The sequence below is a fragment of the Asterias rubens genome, chromosome 7 (assembly GCF_902459465.1).
Source record: "Asterias rubens chromosome 7, eAstRub1.3, whole genome shotgun sequence".
Taxonomy (NCBI): domain Eukaryota; kingdom Metazoa; phylum Echinodermata; class Asteroidea; order Forcipulatida; family Asteriidae; genus Asterias; species Asterias rubens.
The window spans coordinates 12,326,134-12,344,028 of NC_047068.1; the positions used below are offsets into that span (position 1 = coordinate 12,326,134).

The 17,895-nt window shown below is 39.9% G+C and overlaps 1 protein-coding gene across 1 annotated transcript; it reads right to left on the bottom strand.

Moving 5' to 3' along the window:
* Positions 1 to 129: 129 nt before the first annotated feature.
* Positions 130 to 17,547, bottom strand: LOC117292426 (inactive rhomboid protein 2-like). Its single transcript, XM_033774457.1, has 16 exons — positions 17,543 to 17,547; positions 16,824 to 17,029; positions 15,708 to 15,898; positions 13,858 to 14,016; positions 12,509 to 12,740; positions 10,208 to 10,409; positions 9,642 to 9,905; positions 9,362 to 9,473; positions 8,169 to 8,243; positions 7,310 to 7,471; positions 6,394 to 6,482; positions 5,749 to 5,812; positions 4,964 to 5,128; positions 4,241 to 4,341; positions 2,158 to 2,311; positions 130 to 1,652 (listed from the first exon to the last, which is right to left on the bottom strand). Exons 1-16 carry the CDS (start codon positions 17,545 to 17,547, stop codon positions 1,224 to 1,226), a joined length of 2,610 nt encoding a protein of 869 aa, XP_033630348.1. The 3' UTR covers positions 130 to 1,223.
* Between the last annotated feature and the right edge of the window lie 348 nt (positions 17,548 to 17,895).

Sequence of the window (17,895 nt, forward strand, 5' to 3'; positions counted from 1 at the left end):
ATTGGGGTCAACGAACTACCAAAATAAGTCTTATATTGGGATATATTTGATGGGTGGGGATGGGGATGGGAAGGGGGGGGGGGTGTGGGTGGGGAGGGTTGGGATGGGGGTGGGGGGGGGGGGGGGGGAGTGCGTGTGGAGGAGACAAAACAGCCACTATGGTAAAGTCAAAAGAGTTGATAGGGGCTGGTGGGTAAATTGAAACTTCCAAAATTAAAGACAGCTTCAAGTAAGAGAACCAACTGGTGTTCTTGCCAGGTCCAATTTCATACAGAAAGACAAAGTTGCCAAGTACAATAAAGTTATGCTCACCGGAATAAGGTTACCGAACAACATTCAATGAAGGATCCCAGATCTAAACTAAAATTGAACAGCGCCCTCTATTGTTCATGAGCTCAAAAACAAGGCTGTGCCATCACAGTTCCCCCAGCTACTAGATCCATCATCAAGGTTATCATACTGGGTATACAGGGATCCAAACAAGAATGGTCAAATAAGGATTTAAATATAGCAAAATTATGTAACAAAGGCACCATTTAAAAAATTACTGTTGTGTATCCACCCTTAGGAAGATTGAGAATATCTTGCATTGTTTTGTACAAAACGTAACAAAACTAAAACCCCAAATTTACTCAATTTTGTTGGAATGACCATTAAACACAATTCATAACATCAATTAAAAATGTTTAAACACAAGGGAAACGACTATTAAAAATGAAATGAGTAGGTGACTAAATGGGCATCTGGGACTTTCATAAAAAATACATGGAGACTCGAGGAAAGAAGAGGGTGCCATCTTTCTTTTCTTAAGAGCCCCTTACTGTATGCAACAGATGCAAGACACTTGTGTAAAGTATGATTGAGCACAAAAGGCCTGGTTATACTTTCTATGATTGTCGTCAAGCCACTGTACCAGATAAGATTCAAATCTATATCAGTATCTCCATATTGCCTCTTTGAGACACACAGGAATCTCCGGGTTCTACTTCATAGAAACCACAGTAGTTTAGAATTTTGTCGACATGACTGCTCTTCTTAACAAAGATTTCATTACATGAAGCACAACTGAATTTGATGGATGTTAAAAACTTGAAGACAGTTCGTCCTTCACTGGTTTCTCGGAAGTTGAGGGAAAAGCCACATATCTTGCCAATCGAAAAACAGGTAGGCACTGTCGGATGCGAAGGGCGCCCTCTTGTGACCCATCAACAAAAAGCACCGTCTCACGTGGGAATCTTCTCCAGTCTGAGATCCATGTCGTTGCAGAAGTCGTCCGTCAGTGGCACGCAGTTGAAGTACTGGCACCAGGTGCAGTCCTTGAGGAGGCGGAGGTAGAAGACGGTGAAGACGAGGCAGAAGTAGGCCGTCAGGAGGAAGATGCTGATGAGGATCTGGAATCGTTTCCGGGTGCGGTCAAACTCCCCGAAGTAGATGTACGGGAGGAAGATGAAGGAGAGGAAGGTGCCACAGATGAAGCCGCCGAGATGGGCGTAGTTGTCGATCCACGGGAGAAGCCCCAGGATGAAGAGGAGCCCGATGATGAAGAGCAACTTGGCCAGAGCCTTGAAGGGAGACTTGAGAATCTGCCAGCTCTGGAGGACCTCAACGACGAGGCAGGCAAGAAGGCCAAACTGGGCTCCAGCTGGTCCAGTCTAAGAGAGAGAGAGATAAAAAAATGGATAAGACAAAATGATCGTCTGCATTTTTGTAACGTCAAGACTGTTCGTAACTTAAGAGCCAACACTCCCCCAACAGAGATTTATTTCCCCGGTTATACCCCCATGTTATCTATTATTTATAGTTAATTCTTATTACCCACACCATGCAAAGCTTCAAACATCACTAAGTTGTTGGAACATGGTGAGGCCTAGTTCTTGATAACTACATGTATACCAAGACACAGTTGGGGTAAAATTATCAGGGCCCAATTTCATAGAGCTGCTTCAGCAGAAAATACTTCTTAAACTTATTCTGCTTAGCAAAAATAAGCAGGGTACCAGTCACAGATTGTACATGTGACATGGTGTTTTAGCTGGTAACCTCATTGTGTTGTGCTTAGCTACTTTTTGTGCTTATAAGCAGCTCCGTGAAACTGGGGCCAGGCCTCAGCATGTTTAAACAAGATTCCCTTCGGATGAGTCTCCGAGGCAGTCTTACCTCTGCTCTGTACGGAATGAATATTGCACTAGTTATATTGCCTCCGATGCCGCTGAATATGTAAATGACCGATATCCGGAAACATCCTGCCAGCTTCTCCAGATCTCGTAGGATAGTCATTTGCATAATGGAGCTCAAGATACAGTGGAAAATTCTGCAATGCAACAAATAAATTGAGAAGAATTCGGTAAGTTTTGTTACTAATTTGATGAATTAAAAATTCAAATTCAAAGCAATGTTTATTTACACATATCATCATCAAAAAGAGGTAAATATATGAATGTGGAGGCACATTCCAAAAGGTGGGGCTTGTCAAGGAACAGTCTACAAAATGAAATAAAAACTTTACAATAGACAAATAAACAAAATAAATAACACCTAAAAAATAACACCTACAACAAGGTCAATAAGTAACAATAACTGAATGTTTTTTAAACTTCATTTTAATTGTGTAACTGTAAAGATAGAAGGTAAAAGATAACCATCATTTAAAGCCATTGGACACTTTCGGAACAGAATTTTTTTTTAAAGTTCACAGATTTACAAATAACTTACAGGGTAAAACAACTAATATTCTCGATTTATTTTAAACACATGTCATGACACGGCGAAACGTGTGGAAACAAGGGTGGGTTTAGCCGTTATTTTCTCCCGACTCTGATGACCGATTGAGCCTAAATTTTCACAGGTTTGTTATTTTATATATAAGTTGTGATACACGAAGTGTGGGCCTGGTTAATACTGTTTACCGAAAGTCCAATGGCTTTAATACACAATAAGGAAAACTTTTTGTTTAAAATAATTTGGGGTTGAACAAAGAAACATTGAAAAGAGCGGGAATTGAACCTGTTACCTCGAGCTATCTAGCTCTATGTTGGCGATGTTTCTTTCTTGCCAATATCTTTGTTTGAGGGTGCCAGTCAGAAGCAATTCTTATGGCTGTTACAGGATGAAGGGCTTCTGACTGGCACCCCCGAACAAAAATACATTGACAAAATAGGAAGATCGCCAACATAAGGGCTAGATAGCTCAGTTGGTAAAGCTTTGGCACAATAATCCAGAGGTTGCACATGCAATTCTTGCTCTAGTAAGAATGTATCACAGTACACAGATTTAACAATATGTAACATAGCTCTACTACAGAGTGTAAAGAATATGTTTGACTTATATAACAACTTCAAAGGTATAAGACAAAATGATGAAACAATGAGGGCAGGCATCCATGCCTACTATACATGTACATGTAAATATGATATTTATCATGTAATATTTTTAGTTTAAATATATCTTTAAAACAATACAAACTTGAAAACAATGCACACAAAAATAATAATCGAAATGGCAAGGAGGAAAGAATTCATTAAAATTACACAACACCCAAACACCATGAGGTTCAGCTGACAAGTAATAGCCTATTGCAAAAGCCTCAAAGCGCATAAAGAGAACAATAAAATACACAAAGAGTGAAAAATACAATTACAAATAAGCAGATTACAAATAAGCAGCTTCAAACAAATAAATTGTAACAAGTAACAAAGAATTTGGAAAATTACTGGAATGGAATTTCAACCTACGACGCTCTACCAAATGGGGCTATCTAGCCCTATGTTAAATTCTCCCTATTTTGTCAATATCTTTAAAGACACTGGACACTATTCACTATTGGTAACTGTCAAAGACCAGTCTTCTCACTTGGAGTATCGCAACATATGCACGAAATAACAAACCTTTGAAAATTTGAACTCAATTGGTCCTCTCGAAGTTGCGAGATAATAATAAACAAAAAACACCCTTGTCACACGAAGTTGTGTGCTTTCAGATGCTTGATTTCGAGACCTCAAAATCTAATTCTGAGGTCTCAAAATCAAATTCATGGAAAAGTACCTCTTTCTTGAAAACTACTTTACTTCAGAAGGAGTCGTTCCTCCCAATGTTTAATACTATCAACAGCTCTCCATTGCTTGTTACCAAGTATGTTTTTATGCTAACAATTATTTTGAGTCATTACCAATAGTCTCCACTGCCTTTCATTGGAAAAAAAAAAGAATTGTCTAAAAATCTGATCTAGCTATAAATGACTTACCCAGCATGAAGGAACAGTGAAAGAAAGATGCGGTAGATCTGGTCAGGAAACTCTGGATCAACAAAGATGACCAGACCACAGACATCGTACATGCAGTTCACCTATGGAGTCAATCGATAAAGATTGAAGTCAAAGTGCCATCTTTGTCTCCTTTTTAAAGAGGGGCTCCAAGGTCAATTTAAGTTTTGTGATGGTTATGTCCACGCAAGAATAATAATCCGTAATTGCTAAACACAATCTGAGAAACGTTTCTTTTTTTTTAACCCCTTTCTCTAAAACCACAGAAGGGAATCGTTTCTCAAATTCTTATACATTATCAACAGCTGCAGTGCTTCTAACTGAGCAAGTTTTAGTGGTCGTTAGTTTTGTTGAGTAGGTATACCCTCCCTTAAAGTAGGTTTCAGACCTGGGCCAAATTTCATAGAGATGCTTTTAAAGCACAAAAAATTGGTTAAGCACAACCAAATTATGCTTATCAGAACAGGATTGCCAGCAAAAATACTATGTAACATGAACAATTTGTGACTGGTATCCTGCTCATTTCTGCTAAGCAGAAAATTGTTAAGCAATATTTTCTGCTATAAGTAATATTTTATATTTGAAGCAGGTCTATGAAAATGGAAATACATTGGGTTTGGGGAAAGGGCAGCTTGAAGTCAGGGTGGGGTGGGGGGGGGGGGGGGGGGGGTGGGGTGGGGGGTTGGATATGCGTGGAGTACATACCTGAGAGCAGAGAGTAGCTTCCTCATGATAGTAACCATTGACAAACGTGCACTGATCTTGGCTAACAATCTGACATGTACCATAGATACCAATACAACATGGCCGACCAGTCAGTTCACACGTTGTGTGCTCCTGGTCTGGTATCTCATAGCTTTCCCAGCATATCTGCAGAGAGAATGTATGTTAACTTGGATGAGTCTGTGCTCAGTACCTGGCCAACTCTTTGTGAGTAGACAAAATATTTGGGACAAGACGCTGATTAAGAAGTTAGGAAGAGTCTCCTTACTTTGGATAATAGAACAAAGGAACTCTGCACTGATGCTAAATATAAAGAAGCCCAGTACCCATATCGCATGCAATTTGTCAAAAACCATGATCGTCGCATTGGTTTGATTGGCAGCATATGGTTCTACGTAAAAGGAGTGGATCTCATAATTAAAACGTAGTCCCACAAACCTTGCAGGAACCTTTACTGTATAATAAAGCTCCTTGAGAGACACTGATTGACAGATATGCGCGCTAGAAGCCATTACTACTACTACTACATGTCAAAGTTTTATGGGTTTGGTATGCCAATGCGTTAATTGCGGGTACTGGGGTTTGGCGCGCCAATGCGGTGGTTGCGGGAGAGCTACATGGTATGTATTTGTCTGACGTATTCTGCAAAAGTGAAATCATTATTGCAGAGTGCTATTGCTCTTTTGGGAGCATTTAAAATGAAAAATTCGGGACAAAACAAAACCCAAACTGAACAAGTTTCTTAAGTAATGAATTGGGTTACTTACAGGCCAATTGGTGATGTTATCTTTCCATTCGTATGGAGCGACTGATGCAGGCGTTGCACACGATCTATTCAATAATTGAACATTGATAAATAAAGATAGTTAAACAAAATTAGGTGAGAGACAGGCAGACAAAAGGACAAACAGGTGAAAATAAGACAGATTACTAGAGGGTATAATTCAGATCTTGAGGGCGCTTTTGTGGTGTGATCAAAAGAATCTAGTGAGTGCTTACGACTAGTATAAACACATGTATGTTAACAGGTAAGGGAGACATCAATTGGAATACCAGGGACAAACTTAAACAGAAATGACTACTAAATAATGTATAAAAAAATAAAATAAAAAAACAACAATAATAAAACATTCCAAATAATAATAAATTTCCTAATTTCGTTGCTTCAGTGCAAAGACCTTTTATCTTGATTTTGCGCAAAAACCCCATACCTTGACATGTACTTGTTTTGTATGTACGTCAGGCTATTTTAAGTGCTAATTTAGCAGATACAACATTTTTGCACAGACACAACAGTTTTGTTAAATCTAAACCCCAAAAAACCCCCTCCCCCAAAACCCAAACAAACAATAAACAAACAAACCAAAACAGAAGAATCAAATACAATAACAAGGAGGATAACAAGTACGCACCTTGGATCTTGACCACAAACGGGGCCAGACACTCTTGAGTTTTCGGGGTCAGTGTTGTCTGGCCACTTCATGAAATTTGAAAACCTTGTCTGAAATCAATCCAACAGATAAAAACAGCATCTCGTAAAAGAATTCATCAATAAAGCAATAGATCCACTTAGGCACTAGATAGCAACTTTAAAACCCGTCTATCAAAGTGCCTTACAGAGTAACTACTCCTATTTATTAATAATAATGGACACTTTTAAAGCGCCGGTGTCCGCCGCAAGCGGCGCTCATTGCGCTGCTCTACAAGAGAAAAACTATTGAGCAGCAAAACAAAATAAGAAAAATAAACTTTTTTGAGTGATTTGGAGAGTTTCACAGTTTCCGGGAGGGAGTTACAAAGCCTCGGTGCTGAGCTCTGAAAACTTCTCTCCTCCCATTGATGGTTTGTCGTTTTTTTTTCCTGGAGGAGTTTGTGTATTCATTAGACAGAAGGCATTCCTGAACCATCTCAATTCCTTAAAAGTATTCTGCCCCGGCGGCCAGTATGGAAAACATGTACAAGCAATCAATCACACTACCATCTCTACCCCCCCCTAATTTATAATAAAAATAATAAAACAATATTTACAGGGCGCCTAATGAGACAAGTCAGTAAAAATCTAAAAAGTAGAAAACACTACAAAGCCTAAAATTACACGCCGTTGGAATAAGTTTTTTTAGGCAGCTCTATGAAGTTTGCAAATTTGGCCGTGATATAAAATGCCGGGGTTCGTGGGTTTGAATCCCACCAGATCAATATGCATGTAGATTTAACAATTTTTTTGAATTTATACCATAGGTCCATTTTGGTTGATAAGCAGATTGCAACCAGCTTACTCTATTTTTTTCAAACTAACTCCTTTAACATTTTTTAATTGCCTCCACTCACCGGGCAGTCTTTTCTTTCTGTTTGTACACAGCCAGATTTATCTGTCCTTATACAACAACCGGTGTCACTCTCTGCGCCTCTTGCGTCATCGATTTGAAGATGCACTTGACTGTCTCGATGCATACACGGTGAAAACTTAGCTCCTAAATGTATTAAATCTGCCTGAAAGGGTGGAAAGACGGACAAAAATATTTTAGAACTGACACGTCAGTTGTATCATGTAGTCGAGTTAGTGTTCAAGCATCGTCATGGCTTAATAACCCTTTCGAGACCATTCTTTTCTGTATCATAGTCAGAAAACGCACAACAACAACAACAACAGCAACAGCAACAGCAACAGCAACAGCAACAGCAACAGCAACAGCAACAGCAACAGCAACAGCAACAACAACAACAACAACAACAACAATAACAATAATAACAATAATAATAATAATAGGCAAACATTGTCAATAACATGAAACAGAAAATTTACTTTTGTGTTAAGAAATTAGGATACTATGTTGATAAACTATGACACTTTTTTTTATCTGGACATGACCTCTACTTTGACTTCTTATATGTGAATGGAAGTAGGTCAAACTTTGCTGCCATTGGTGGCCGCTACAGACATTTTTGGTACAAGCCGCTTTTGGACGCTCTGTTCTCTGAGGGGTTCAGGAGTCTAACATTGTTCGCACACATGAGACACCATTGGGCACAAAAACTTCTTTTTCATTTAGATGTCGACCCGCTACTCTAGTGCTGTTCTTTTTCCGGTACTCAGACTTAAAGAGCACTTGTCTGACCCCTATTTGGAATTAGAAGTATAGATGCACAAGTAAGATAAACTTGATGACGAGAATTCATTAAAGCTTACCGGTCTAGGACCAATCCAGAAGTTATCTGGCTCCATGTAACCTACTGTCTGTATTACTAGATTAGACTGCTGGACCTGTACATGCAAAAACAACCAAAAAGAAGAAACAACCCATCAATCATTTAAAGCATTTATATTAAGAAATAAAAACATTGACTTCTCTTAAAATATGGTTCTGATTTTTCCCCCCAGACAGACTTAGAGTAAAGCTACATTCATAAATACCCCAGACAGTTTCTCTACTCCTATTGGTGGAGAGCGCGTCACGTGGGGGTGTTTAAACGGTTAATAATGACAGTGTTTATAACCGGCTGGCTTCCGCGTGTCAGACGCGCAAGATTATCACGCGGAACACATTTCATAGCTATTAGTAGCAGCGCGTAATCTACTTATAATCTATTTCTAAGCGCGCGCCCGTACACACAACCCACGCACAACAGACTCTTCACAAAGTTTTTGAAAAAAATATTTCAAACCTTGAATTTTCAACTGTCAAAGGTGTCTGTGCTTGTATTTTTTTAACGTTTTTTAACAAAAGGGCATTTATGAATGGGATGAAAGAGTAGTGACTCGTTCTTAAACGTCCGTTTAAAACCTTGCAGGGTCGTTGCCGTGGGTTAAATTTATCACAGGGCAATTCGATCGACCCTGCCGGCTTTAAACAGCCGTGTAAGAACTCGTCGCTACCCTTTTATTCCCTTATTTACATTGGATTAACATTTGGTCGAGACCATACCAAACATTCAAATGAGTTAATCTGACCAGAGTCCGCACTTGAATAACTTGGCTTAAGTAAACCAACCAAGTCAGTTTTGGGTTTCAAATAGACCCTCCCCATGAAATATGTAAATTGCACAAGGTGCGTGATCGAGCAGTAACATTTTGGTTGGCAAATACCAAAACGGGGGAACATCGCGCTGTTTTGAATGTGGTTAATGGCGGCATAACGCAGTTGCCACTATGGGTCTGATGAGTGCACAACTCTATGGCGTTTGCAAACCAGTAGGGCCAGTAAATGTAGATAGAACATTTCATGGGAAGGGTCTATTACACATAAATTTGTGTAAACCCTGGGTCGCCTAGAATGGCAACCACATTGTACAAAACACATCGAGTCCCAAATTAGCACAACCATGATTATTCTAATGATGATGAAATGTGAATTGGGTCGAAACATGAAGGCGATTGCTTACCAGATCTGTCCTCTGCGAAAAGCTGAAGCCGATTGGTGCAAACCCATAGAATGCTATGGAAACGATGACGATGACTATTTGAACGGTTGTAACCCAGTACGTGAAGAAAGGCCTAAAGAAAAAAGATCAGATAAACAGGTTAAAAATATTAGGGCTCGATAGCTCAGTTGGTGGAGCACTGGCATGTTAATCTGGAGGTCGCAGATTTAAGTCCTACTCTGGTAAAATGTTCTTTGTTCAGCTCCAAAATTAAATAAATACAAATAAACAGGAATTTTACCTGTGATCTTCAATCTCTTCGATCTGTTTCCTGACATTACTGTCCATCCTCCTTGATTTATAACTCCGATTCAGAACCCTCCCCACCAGCCCCTTTCCTATCTGCCTCCTGTCCGCATTATCGTAAGCCCCTTGCATGATCTGCTCTGCGATTTTATTCCTACGTATCGAGGGCAGAACGCCATCGGTCGTGTCCTCTGCAAGAATGGGCGCCACTCGGAAACGGTCTTCTGTGTTTTTCTTCCGCCAGCCAATACCTGTTGGTCTGAATGAAGAAGAAAAAAGGTCAAATTCCAGTAAAAAAAATTGTTTTCTATAACTGCTCCGAAACTCTTTACATTTTCAAAAACAGGTTCAAACATCATGTTCAGCATTACTCATAACTGAAAGAACTTTATGACTAAAAGAATTTCAGAAAGAACAGGACAGTCTATCTTTTCTTTGATGACTTGATTTGGTTTGATTTGAATTTGAAAAAAAAATCAAAATTGGTTTGTTATGTTGAGGGAGGGTTAAAAAAAAAAAGATTTCCAGTTAAAAAAGGAGAAATCACATTCCTGTACTTACATCATCTGTGCCATTGCCATGGCGACCCTCCCGTCTAGAGGCTCTCCAGCTGATGGGGTCCGCACCACGGGCAGTGGGGGTAGCGGCATCTGGGGAACCTGTGGCATCGGTTTAGCCTCTGTAGGGGTGGGTTCCACTTCTGTAGGCTCTTCATCTCCAATTGCAGATGCTGGAATGTATGGGAGGCTGGAGGATATCTTGCCTGCCATTCACAAAAGAAAAAAAAGGTGTAAACTGTCGACACTCAGACACAAAATCTGTCCAGAAAATCAAATAAGCTACAAGCTCTGAAAAGGAATAGGTCTCATACTTTGAAAACATAGCTCCACATACCTTGTAGAAAAAAATACTGAGCGCTTTTGAGAAAGCGATATATAAGAACTGCGTAATGCTTCTACTAGTGCAATAACATCTACCAAACTTCAGACAAATCATAATCATAAATAGATGTCAACACTCCAAAATGCTGTCACTAAGTTTTGGGGGAACACAACAGGACAAAATTGCTTGAGCTTTTTGGGTACTTCACATGTAGTGATTAATTTTTTTACGAGAAAAACTTTAGTAGTAAACTTGCTGTATAACCGTGTATGAAAACTCTTTTAGGAGAAGTGTTGGTTCTGAGAAGATCCAGTTTGGTCTCAATGTTTCAAACTCTGCTCGTCTTCAGGAGAGAGACAGCTCCTCTCAAGGCTTCTCCAATAAAAGTTTTAATACATGGATGTACTCGCAAGTTCACTTATTTTTTTAATATAAAAAAAAAAAAAAAAAAAAAAAGGGGGAGTGAATTACTACATGTGAAGTACTCAAGAAGTTTGAGAGTTTTTGTCCTGTTTTTAATGTTCACAACTGTAGTTTTTCTTTTGATCCACACCATGCAAACGCTTCAAACATCACTTCAACTGTTGTACATTGCCGCACCCACATACATTGAAACCAGGGAACTTGTTGAAGGTCACAAAGAAGGTAGTTGAAAGAATACATCGGATGTAAGCCCAGTTCATCCATCTCTGATTGCCGAATTGACGTCTTATCAAGATTAGGACATTTATATAAAAGGTTTTTTGCCTCACTACCGACATTTTTTGGTCAGGATTAAATGAACTAGTGATTAATCCGGAGGATGTTGTGGAAGTCTGGAAAGACGTCAGAGATGCGGTAAAGGTCACAGGGTTCAGTCTGTCGCCAACTTGTTGCCTCAAGACTCATAATAAGATGATAGTGATAATATATTTATTAAAGTTAGGGTCATGGATTGTTTTTTTAGTCAACAAAATGCTGATATATTGGCAAAGCTTAAAGGCACTGAACACTATTCGTAATTACCCAAAATAATTGTTAGCATAAAAACTAATGGAGAGCTGTTAATCGTATAAAATATTGTGAGAAACGGCTCCCTCTGAAGAAACAGAGTTTTCGAGAAATAAGTAATTTTCCACTAAAATATTTGAATTTGGTTTCGAGTTAGAATTAGATTTTAAGGTCCCGAAATCAAGCACCTGACAGCACACAACTTCGTGTAACAAGGGTGTTTTTTCTTCCATTATCATCTCGCAACTTCGACGACCAATGAGTTCATATTTTCACAGGTTTGTTATTTTGTGAGATGTTGAAATATACAAAGTAAGAAGACTGGTCTTTGACAATTACCAATAGTGTTCAGTGTCTTTAATACGTGCCTACTTGCTGAGAAAACAGCTAAAAACTTTCACAGAAGTCCATATATATTAAATTTTGCTGATTTGTTTTCTTCCCCAAACTATATTTTGCTTCCACAATTTTCCACACACGGATATTCAAGTTAGTTATAGCCTGGTTCGAACTCAATTCAAACAAGTGGGATGAGAGTTTGACATCACGAGTTACAGGCAAAATGAAACAGCTATAGTTAGAGTGTTTTGCCCTCAAACCTCCATTTTGTTTCCCTAATTTTCCACACACCGGTATTCAAGTCACTTATAGCCATAAGGTTGTATATACGCACTAGAGGGCGCACAAGCCTAGATACGCGGCTTGGTGTGCGGTCATTTTCTAAGTTGACAAAACAGCATCACATAGCGTGTTTTTATCAACACACACGACGTGTATTTCACATTCAATGCGCGTACAAATTTCATGTTACAAAATGGCGCGCGTGTCTCCTTGCGGCCTCGTTGCGATTGTGCAAGCAGCATCACCAGTGTGCCCTCTACTCTATGCTTACAGCCTGGTTCAAACTCAATTCTAATAAATGGGTTTGTGAGTTTGATATTACAAATGACAGGCAACTGAAATTTGTATAAACTTCCCCCCAGAACCAACCTATAAAACTATCGGCTTCGTCTACACCTCTTTCTCTCCTTGCAGCTGGCTCAATTTCAGTTTCGTTCTCAACGACGGTTGGCAGGGAGGCAGCTTGGCGTAGCTTGAGGTCATCATCTGTAAGGTCAGAGGTCATGGGGTCAATCAGTACCGCCTGGTCTTTTTTGACTTTGCGCCGTACGGGCTTTGGCGAGAAGTCAAAGAATACCTCGTCGTTGAGTTCGTCGGATAGCTGAGCAGAAAACAAAAGATGAATAAACATGAACACAGGAAAGATGATTACGGGTGGCTGCTAACAAAAAAACAAAGCCAGCAGTTTTGTTAGAATTGTTATATTTCTGGTAATGGAACAGAAGATGCATCGAATAATTATTTTATTTCATTTCCAAATCAGTGGCTACTCTTTGTGCTCAGAAAAATCCATGAATTTTTGCCGTGTTAATGGTAGGGTATGCTTTTAGTAATTACTCCACAAGTAAATGACCATAAAACTTACTTGGTAAGGAGCACTGAAGAGCTGTTGAAAGTATAACACATTGTGAGAAATGACTTCCTTTGTAGTAGTGTAGTTATAGAAAGTATGAATCTGAGAGAGGTATCAGGTATGAACCATATCTCAGGGATCTGACAGCACACAACTGTATGCAAGACAAGTTTTCTTTCTTTCATTATTTTCTTGCAACTATGATGACAAATTAAGCTCAAATTTTCATAGATTTGTTATTTTATGCATATGATGGGATACACCTAGTGAGGATACTGGTTTTAGACAAAGCACCCAAAGTATACCCTGCCTTTAAGGTGCCGTCTATGGACCAGACACAACCGGAATCACTCCTTTTCCCTGATTGTTCTAGGGTTGAATGAAAAACCAGCCAGGGTCTCCAAAGGATTGAATTTCAGTGACGGCTATGGTGGTGTGTGTGTCACGTTGGAGAGAACCCCAGGGACTGGACACCTTTGGTAATCGTCAAAGACCAGAATTCTCACTTGGTGTATCTCAACACATGCAAAAACTAACAAATCTGTGAACATTTGGACTCAATTGGTCAACGAAGTAGCAAGAGAAATAGAGAAAGAAAAAACATCTTTTCAGATACCCAAAACAGACTTCAGGCATGATGTCTTTAATTATTTGAGTGAGAAACTTCAGAGTGAGCCATTTCTCACAATGTTTTATCCTATCAACAGCTCTCCCTAACTCGTTACCAAGTAGGTTCTTATGCTTTTTAACAATATAAACAAGACCACCCAGCAAGGTGGATATGTCCCCATTACAAGTCTTTATTATTACTATTATGAATGAATGAGTGTTGATGCTGATGATGGGCCGAAATTTGAGAACTTACTGCTCCGGGTGAAAAGAATTGCGTAGAATCCAAGTCGTCATCATCTTCGTAATCGACACACATACTGGCGGGCGCAAAGCTTCGACTGTGAAGTAGCGGCGGGCGCTGCTGTACTAGACAGTCATGACTCACACTCTGCTTGGGAGCGGTTTTGGGTTGCTGAAGAAAATCAGAAAAATCAAAGAAACCAATGTCAAGAGAAAAAATTCCGGAAAACAAACCGTAGAAACATTCTAAATGCGGATAAAACAAGCATCTGAAACATGTCTTTTTTAAATTGAGATTATTATTAATTTCTGAGACACGGCCAATTACGTGCCGCCACTTCCCCTTCAACCAAACTTTACTCAACTTTTCAGACCGAGTTGACTTCGGACCGAGTAACAACCTCAATAAGCCATTTGCGAGTTAGATTTGAATATTGTCTGGTACAATTAAGACTTAGCAACTTCCAGTTTAGCAAACCCTGGTCCAATTGTGCCATACACATTCATTCAAAAGTGTGTATGGGTGTTCACCATCTTTACGTAACTAAGTAAAAGCTTGCCCTGTGGCAACTGTCTCTATTGTCTGAGGAATTCGAACCTGTGTGACCTTTGCATTGCTACAGCAGATGTCTTATTAATAATAATAATAATAACAGTATTTATAAAGCGCCAAATTGCCAAAGGATACAAGGCGCTGAGAAGGAAAGAAGAGGGAAAAGACAGAACAAAGATAAAGACGACCAGCTACGAAGAGGCAAAAAGGTGGGTTTTGAGAGCACGTTTGAAGGCTGGGACACTGTTAGAGCTTCTGGTTAGGGTAGGTAGAGAATTCCATAGTCGGGGAGCAGCAATTGAAAATGCCCTATCACCTGCAAGTTTATGGGTTTTGTGAACTGAAAGGTATTTACCAGTAGTAGAGCGAAGAGAGTAAGAAGATGTCTGGAGTGAAAGGAGAGAGGAGAGATAATCCGGGGCACAGTGATTGAGGGATTTATATGTGTGGACCATTGTATGGAATTGAATGCGTTGGGCAACTGGATTAGGTTAGGTGCGAGTACCACAAGGATTTAAGAATTGTTAGTTTTGCATCGGTGATAAAGAACATATATTTTGTTTTTACCCTTACACCAATGGACTAGGTCCTGCATAGGGGCCAACTCAGTACATTCCAGAGTTCTGTTAAAAAAAACACTAGGCAAATCATTCAGTGGGATTTGGAGCTGTCCCTTTAATGTCAATTTGTCAAAAGCATTTGTTATTTATAGATTGAACATTAATTGCGTTAAGAGATTTAAAAGTCTCCCAGTGGCCAGGATTGATATTTGAAAAGGTTAACACTAGAGACGCGGCACGGGCCTTTTTTTGATATTGCTGCGTGTATGTGACATTCCGGAATCAATTATTATCTGGCGTTGACAAGCGATTTCCAACATCAGTCTCTATAAATCCGAGAATGGCCGAGATGAATTGAGGTCAAGCACTGCGTCAAAGAGATAACTTCCTTCTTTAAAGGCACTGGACACCTTCGGTAATTGTCATAGACTTTACGATTTTCCAATGGAAGTGCCCTTTGCAAAATGAAAATGGTCTTGCCCCCTCAAAGATGAAATTCCCGGCCTAGGAATTGGGCTCCGTTGACCTGGTATTGGCCTCAGGTGCCCCTTCAAAAGTGTCTCATAGATTTTCCAAAGGTAGTGCCCTCTGCAAAATACAGAAAATAACCTTGCCCTCGCTAAGATGAAACTCCAGCCCAATTTTCCCAAAAGGGTATGGAATAACGTCTTATTGAATTGAATTAAATTGAATCTGCTATTTTCATTTCTCAAAAAAACTTCCCACACCGCACCCAGCCGATCGTCTTACCCTTACAGACTGTCGTAGGACATCCCATCCCATTTTGGCCACCGACTGCCTCTTGCTGCTCTGCCTCGTCAGCCGATGTGAGACCTGCTTCTGAAAGACACTGCTACCTGCCGTCACCGTGCTCATCTGGGAATTCAGTGGCTGGCGGGTGCCGTCAGTCTCGTCCGTCGCTGTTCGTGTTTTGGGTCTCGCTGATGTCAGAGGGAAAATAATTATGAATAATATAACTACCTCTCTGGTAATGAGATCGGAGACCTCACAAGGATTACGGATGTTTAAAGCGAACAAACTCTTAAAGGGAAGGTATACGTCTGGTAATCACTCTTAAGATAAATGGCTGTACAAACTTACTTAGTTACAAGTACAGTAGCTTTCAATAGTGTAGAGCATTTTGAGAATCATTTCACTTTCAAGTAATATGGGTTTTTGTTTATCCCAAAAATAAATCCCAGAGAAAGGTTTCAGACAATAATGGTTTTTAGCTTATGTATTCCATTTACGGATTGCTCTCCCTGCATGCACATAATCACTCCGGTTTTTCATCAGAGATATCTCCAAAACATGACCAATAAATTTAATAAACACGAACTGATATTTAAAAAAGGGGGGGGGGGAATTACATGTATAGCACTTAAACACACAAAATCTTGCTGAGCAGAAACAGGTCACCAGCCAAAACACCCTGTTATGTACACTGTTTATGACTGGTTCCCTATATTGCCTAGCAGAACAAGTTCGCTACGCACAGACCTGTATGCTTCGTTCCCGAAAGGGCAAGGGGCGCCAAGGCATTTTTTCCTTGGTAAAGTGCACCTATAAGAAATGTCTAGTGGAGCATTTCAAGGACACCAAGGCAATGTCCAAGGGACATGGAGGAAATCGCCTGCGCGAAGTATCAGACCTGTAAGCGCCTTTAATAAACCCTTTAACAATTATAAATATTCTTACCCAATGGATCGATGATGTGAGGAATAGAGGAGGGCACAAAAATCTTGCTTAGCAGAAACAGGTCACCAGCCAACAAACCATGTAATGCATTTTGTTTATGGCTGGTTCACTGTATAATTATTGCTTAGCACCATTGATTACCCTTTGACAAACTAAAAGTATTCTTACCCAATGGATCGATGATGTGAGGAATAGAGGAGGGCGTAACCGCCCCCATCGACATGAAGTCCCGCTCCACCTCATCCTCCAAGTGAGGTTTGACCCCGCCGTGGCGCCGACTCAGATGCCGCGACCTTCGAGACTGCCATCTTTTCTGGTCTTCCTTGGCGTTGTCGCCGACCCCAAAGAAGTTGGCCGTCACACTCTTGACACGACTGGGAAAGAAAGGAGAAGTGATGTTTGTGTTTAGATATATGGTCTCTTTGATCATCAACTCTCTTTTTAAAGTGTAATATTCTTTTAAGAAAAGAATACAAAAACAAAAATTCTGGAAAAAAAAGATGCAAAGGTGAAGTTTGTTTATAGATATGTGGCCTCTTTGATCAACAACTCTCTTTTCAAAGTGTAATAATTCTATATCTATTTTTTTGAATTCATGAGCTCTATAGGTTTTAAGATACTTTATACTTTTTTTAACCAATAAACCAAACTGACCAAAAGTTTCAAACTATGGAAAACCATCTGTATTAATAATTAAAGTCTTTAAAAAAAAAACACCCCAAAACCCCATAGTTTCTGATTTACGCCGTCTAAACAGGAAATAGAGGAACTATTTACAGAACTAAACCGACGACACAATTGTCCTTGCTCGGCCCACTTTGCAGTCAGTAAAGGTCAACTCATTTCAGCCCTAACATTCCCCACCTTGACCGTAAACTTAAACGTACTTCATCACACGACTAACCCACAGGAAGCTCCCCGATTCCTTAAAGAAAGTTCCATGAGACAGATTTGCAGGCCTGTATGCTTCATTTTTAAAAGGGCAAGGGCACAAGGCATTTTCTCCTTGGTTAAAGGGCACCCTATGAGGAAATGTTAAATTTCAACTGGAGCATTTCAAAGGGGCAAGGCGTGAACCAGGGGGGAGGGGGGGACGGAGACAATTGCCTTCGTTGCCTCCGTGAAGTATCAGGTATGGATTTGGAAATGCTTGCCTTCCTTCACAGGAGGTGAAAAGTCGTACGACTCAAGAACCCCCCCCCCCCCCCCCCCCCCAAGGCAAAATCATCAACTCTTCTTT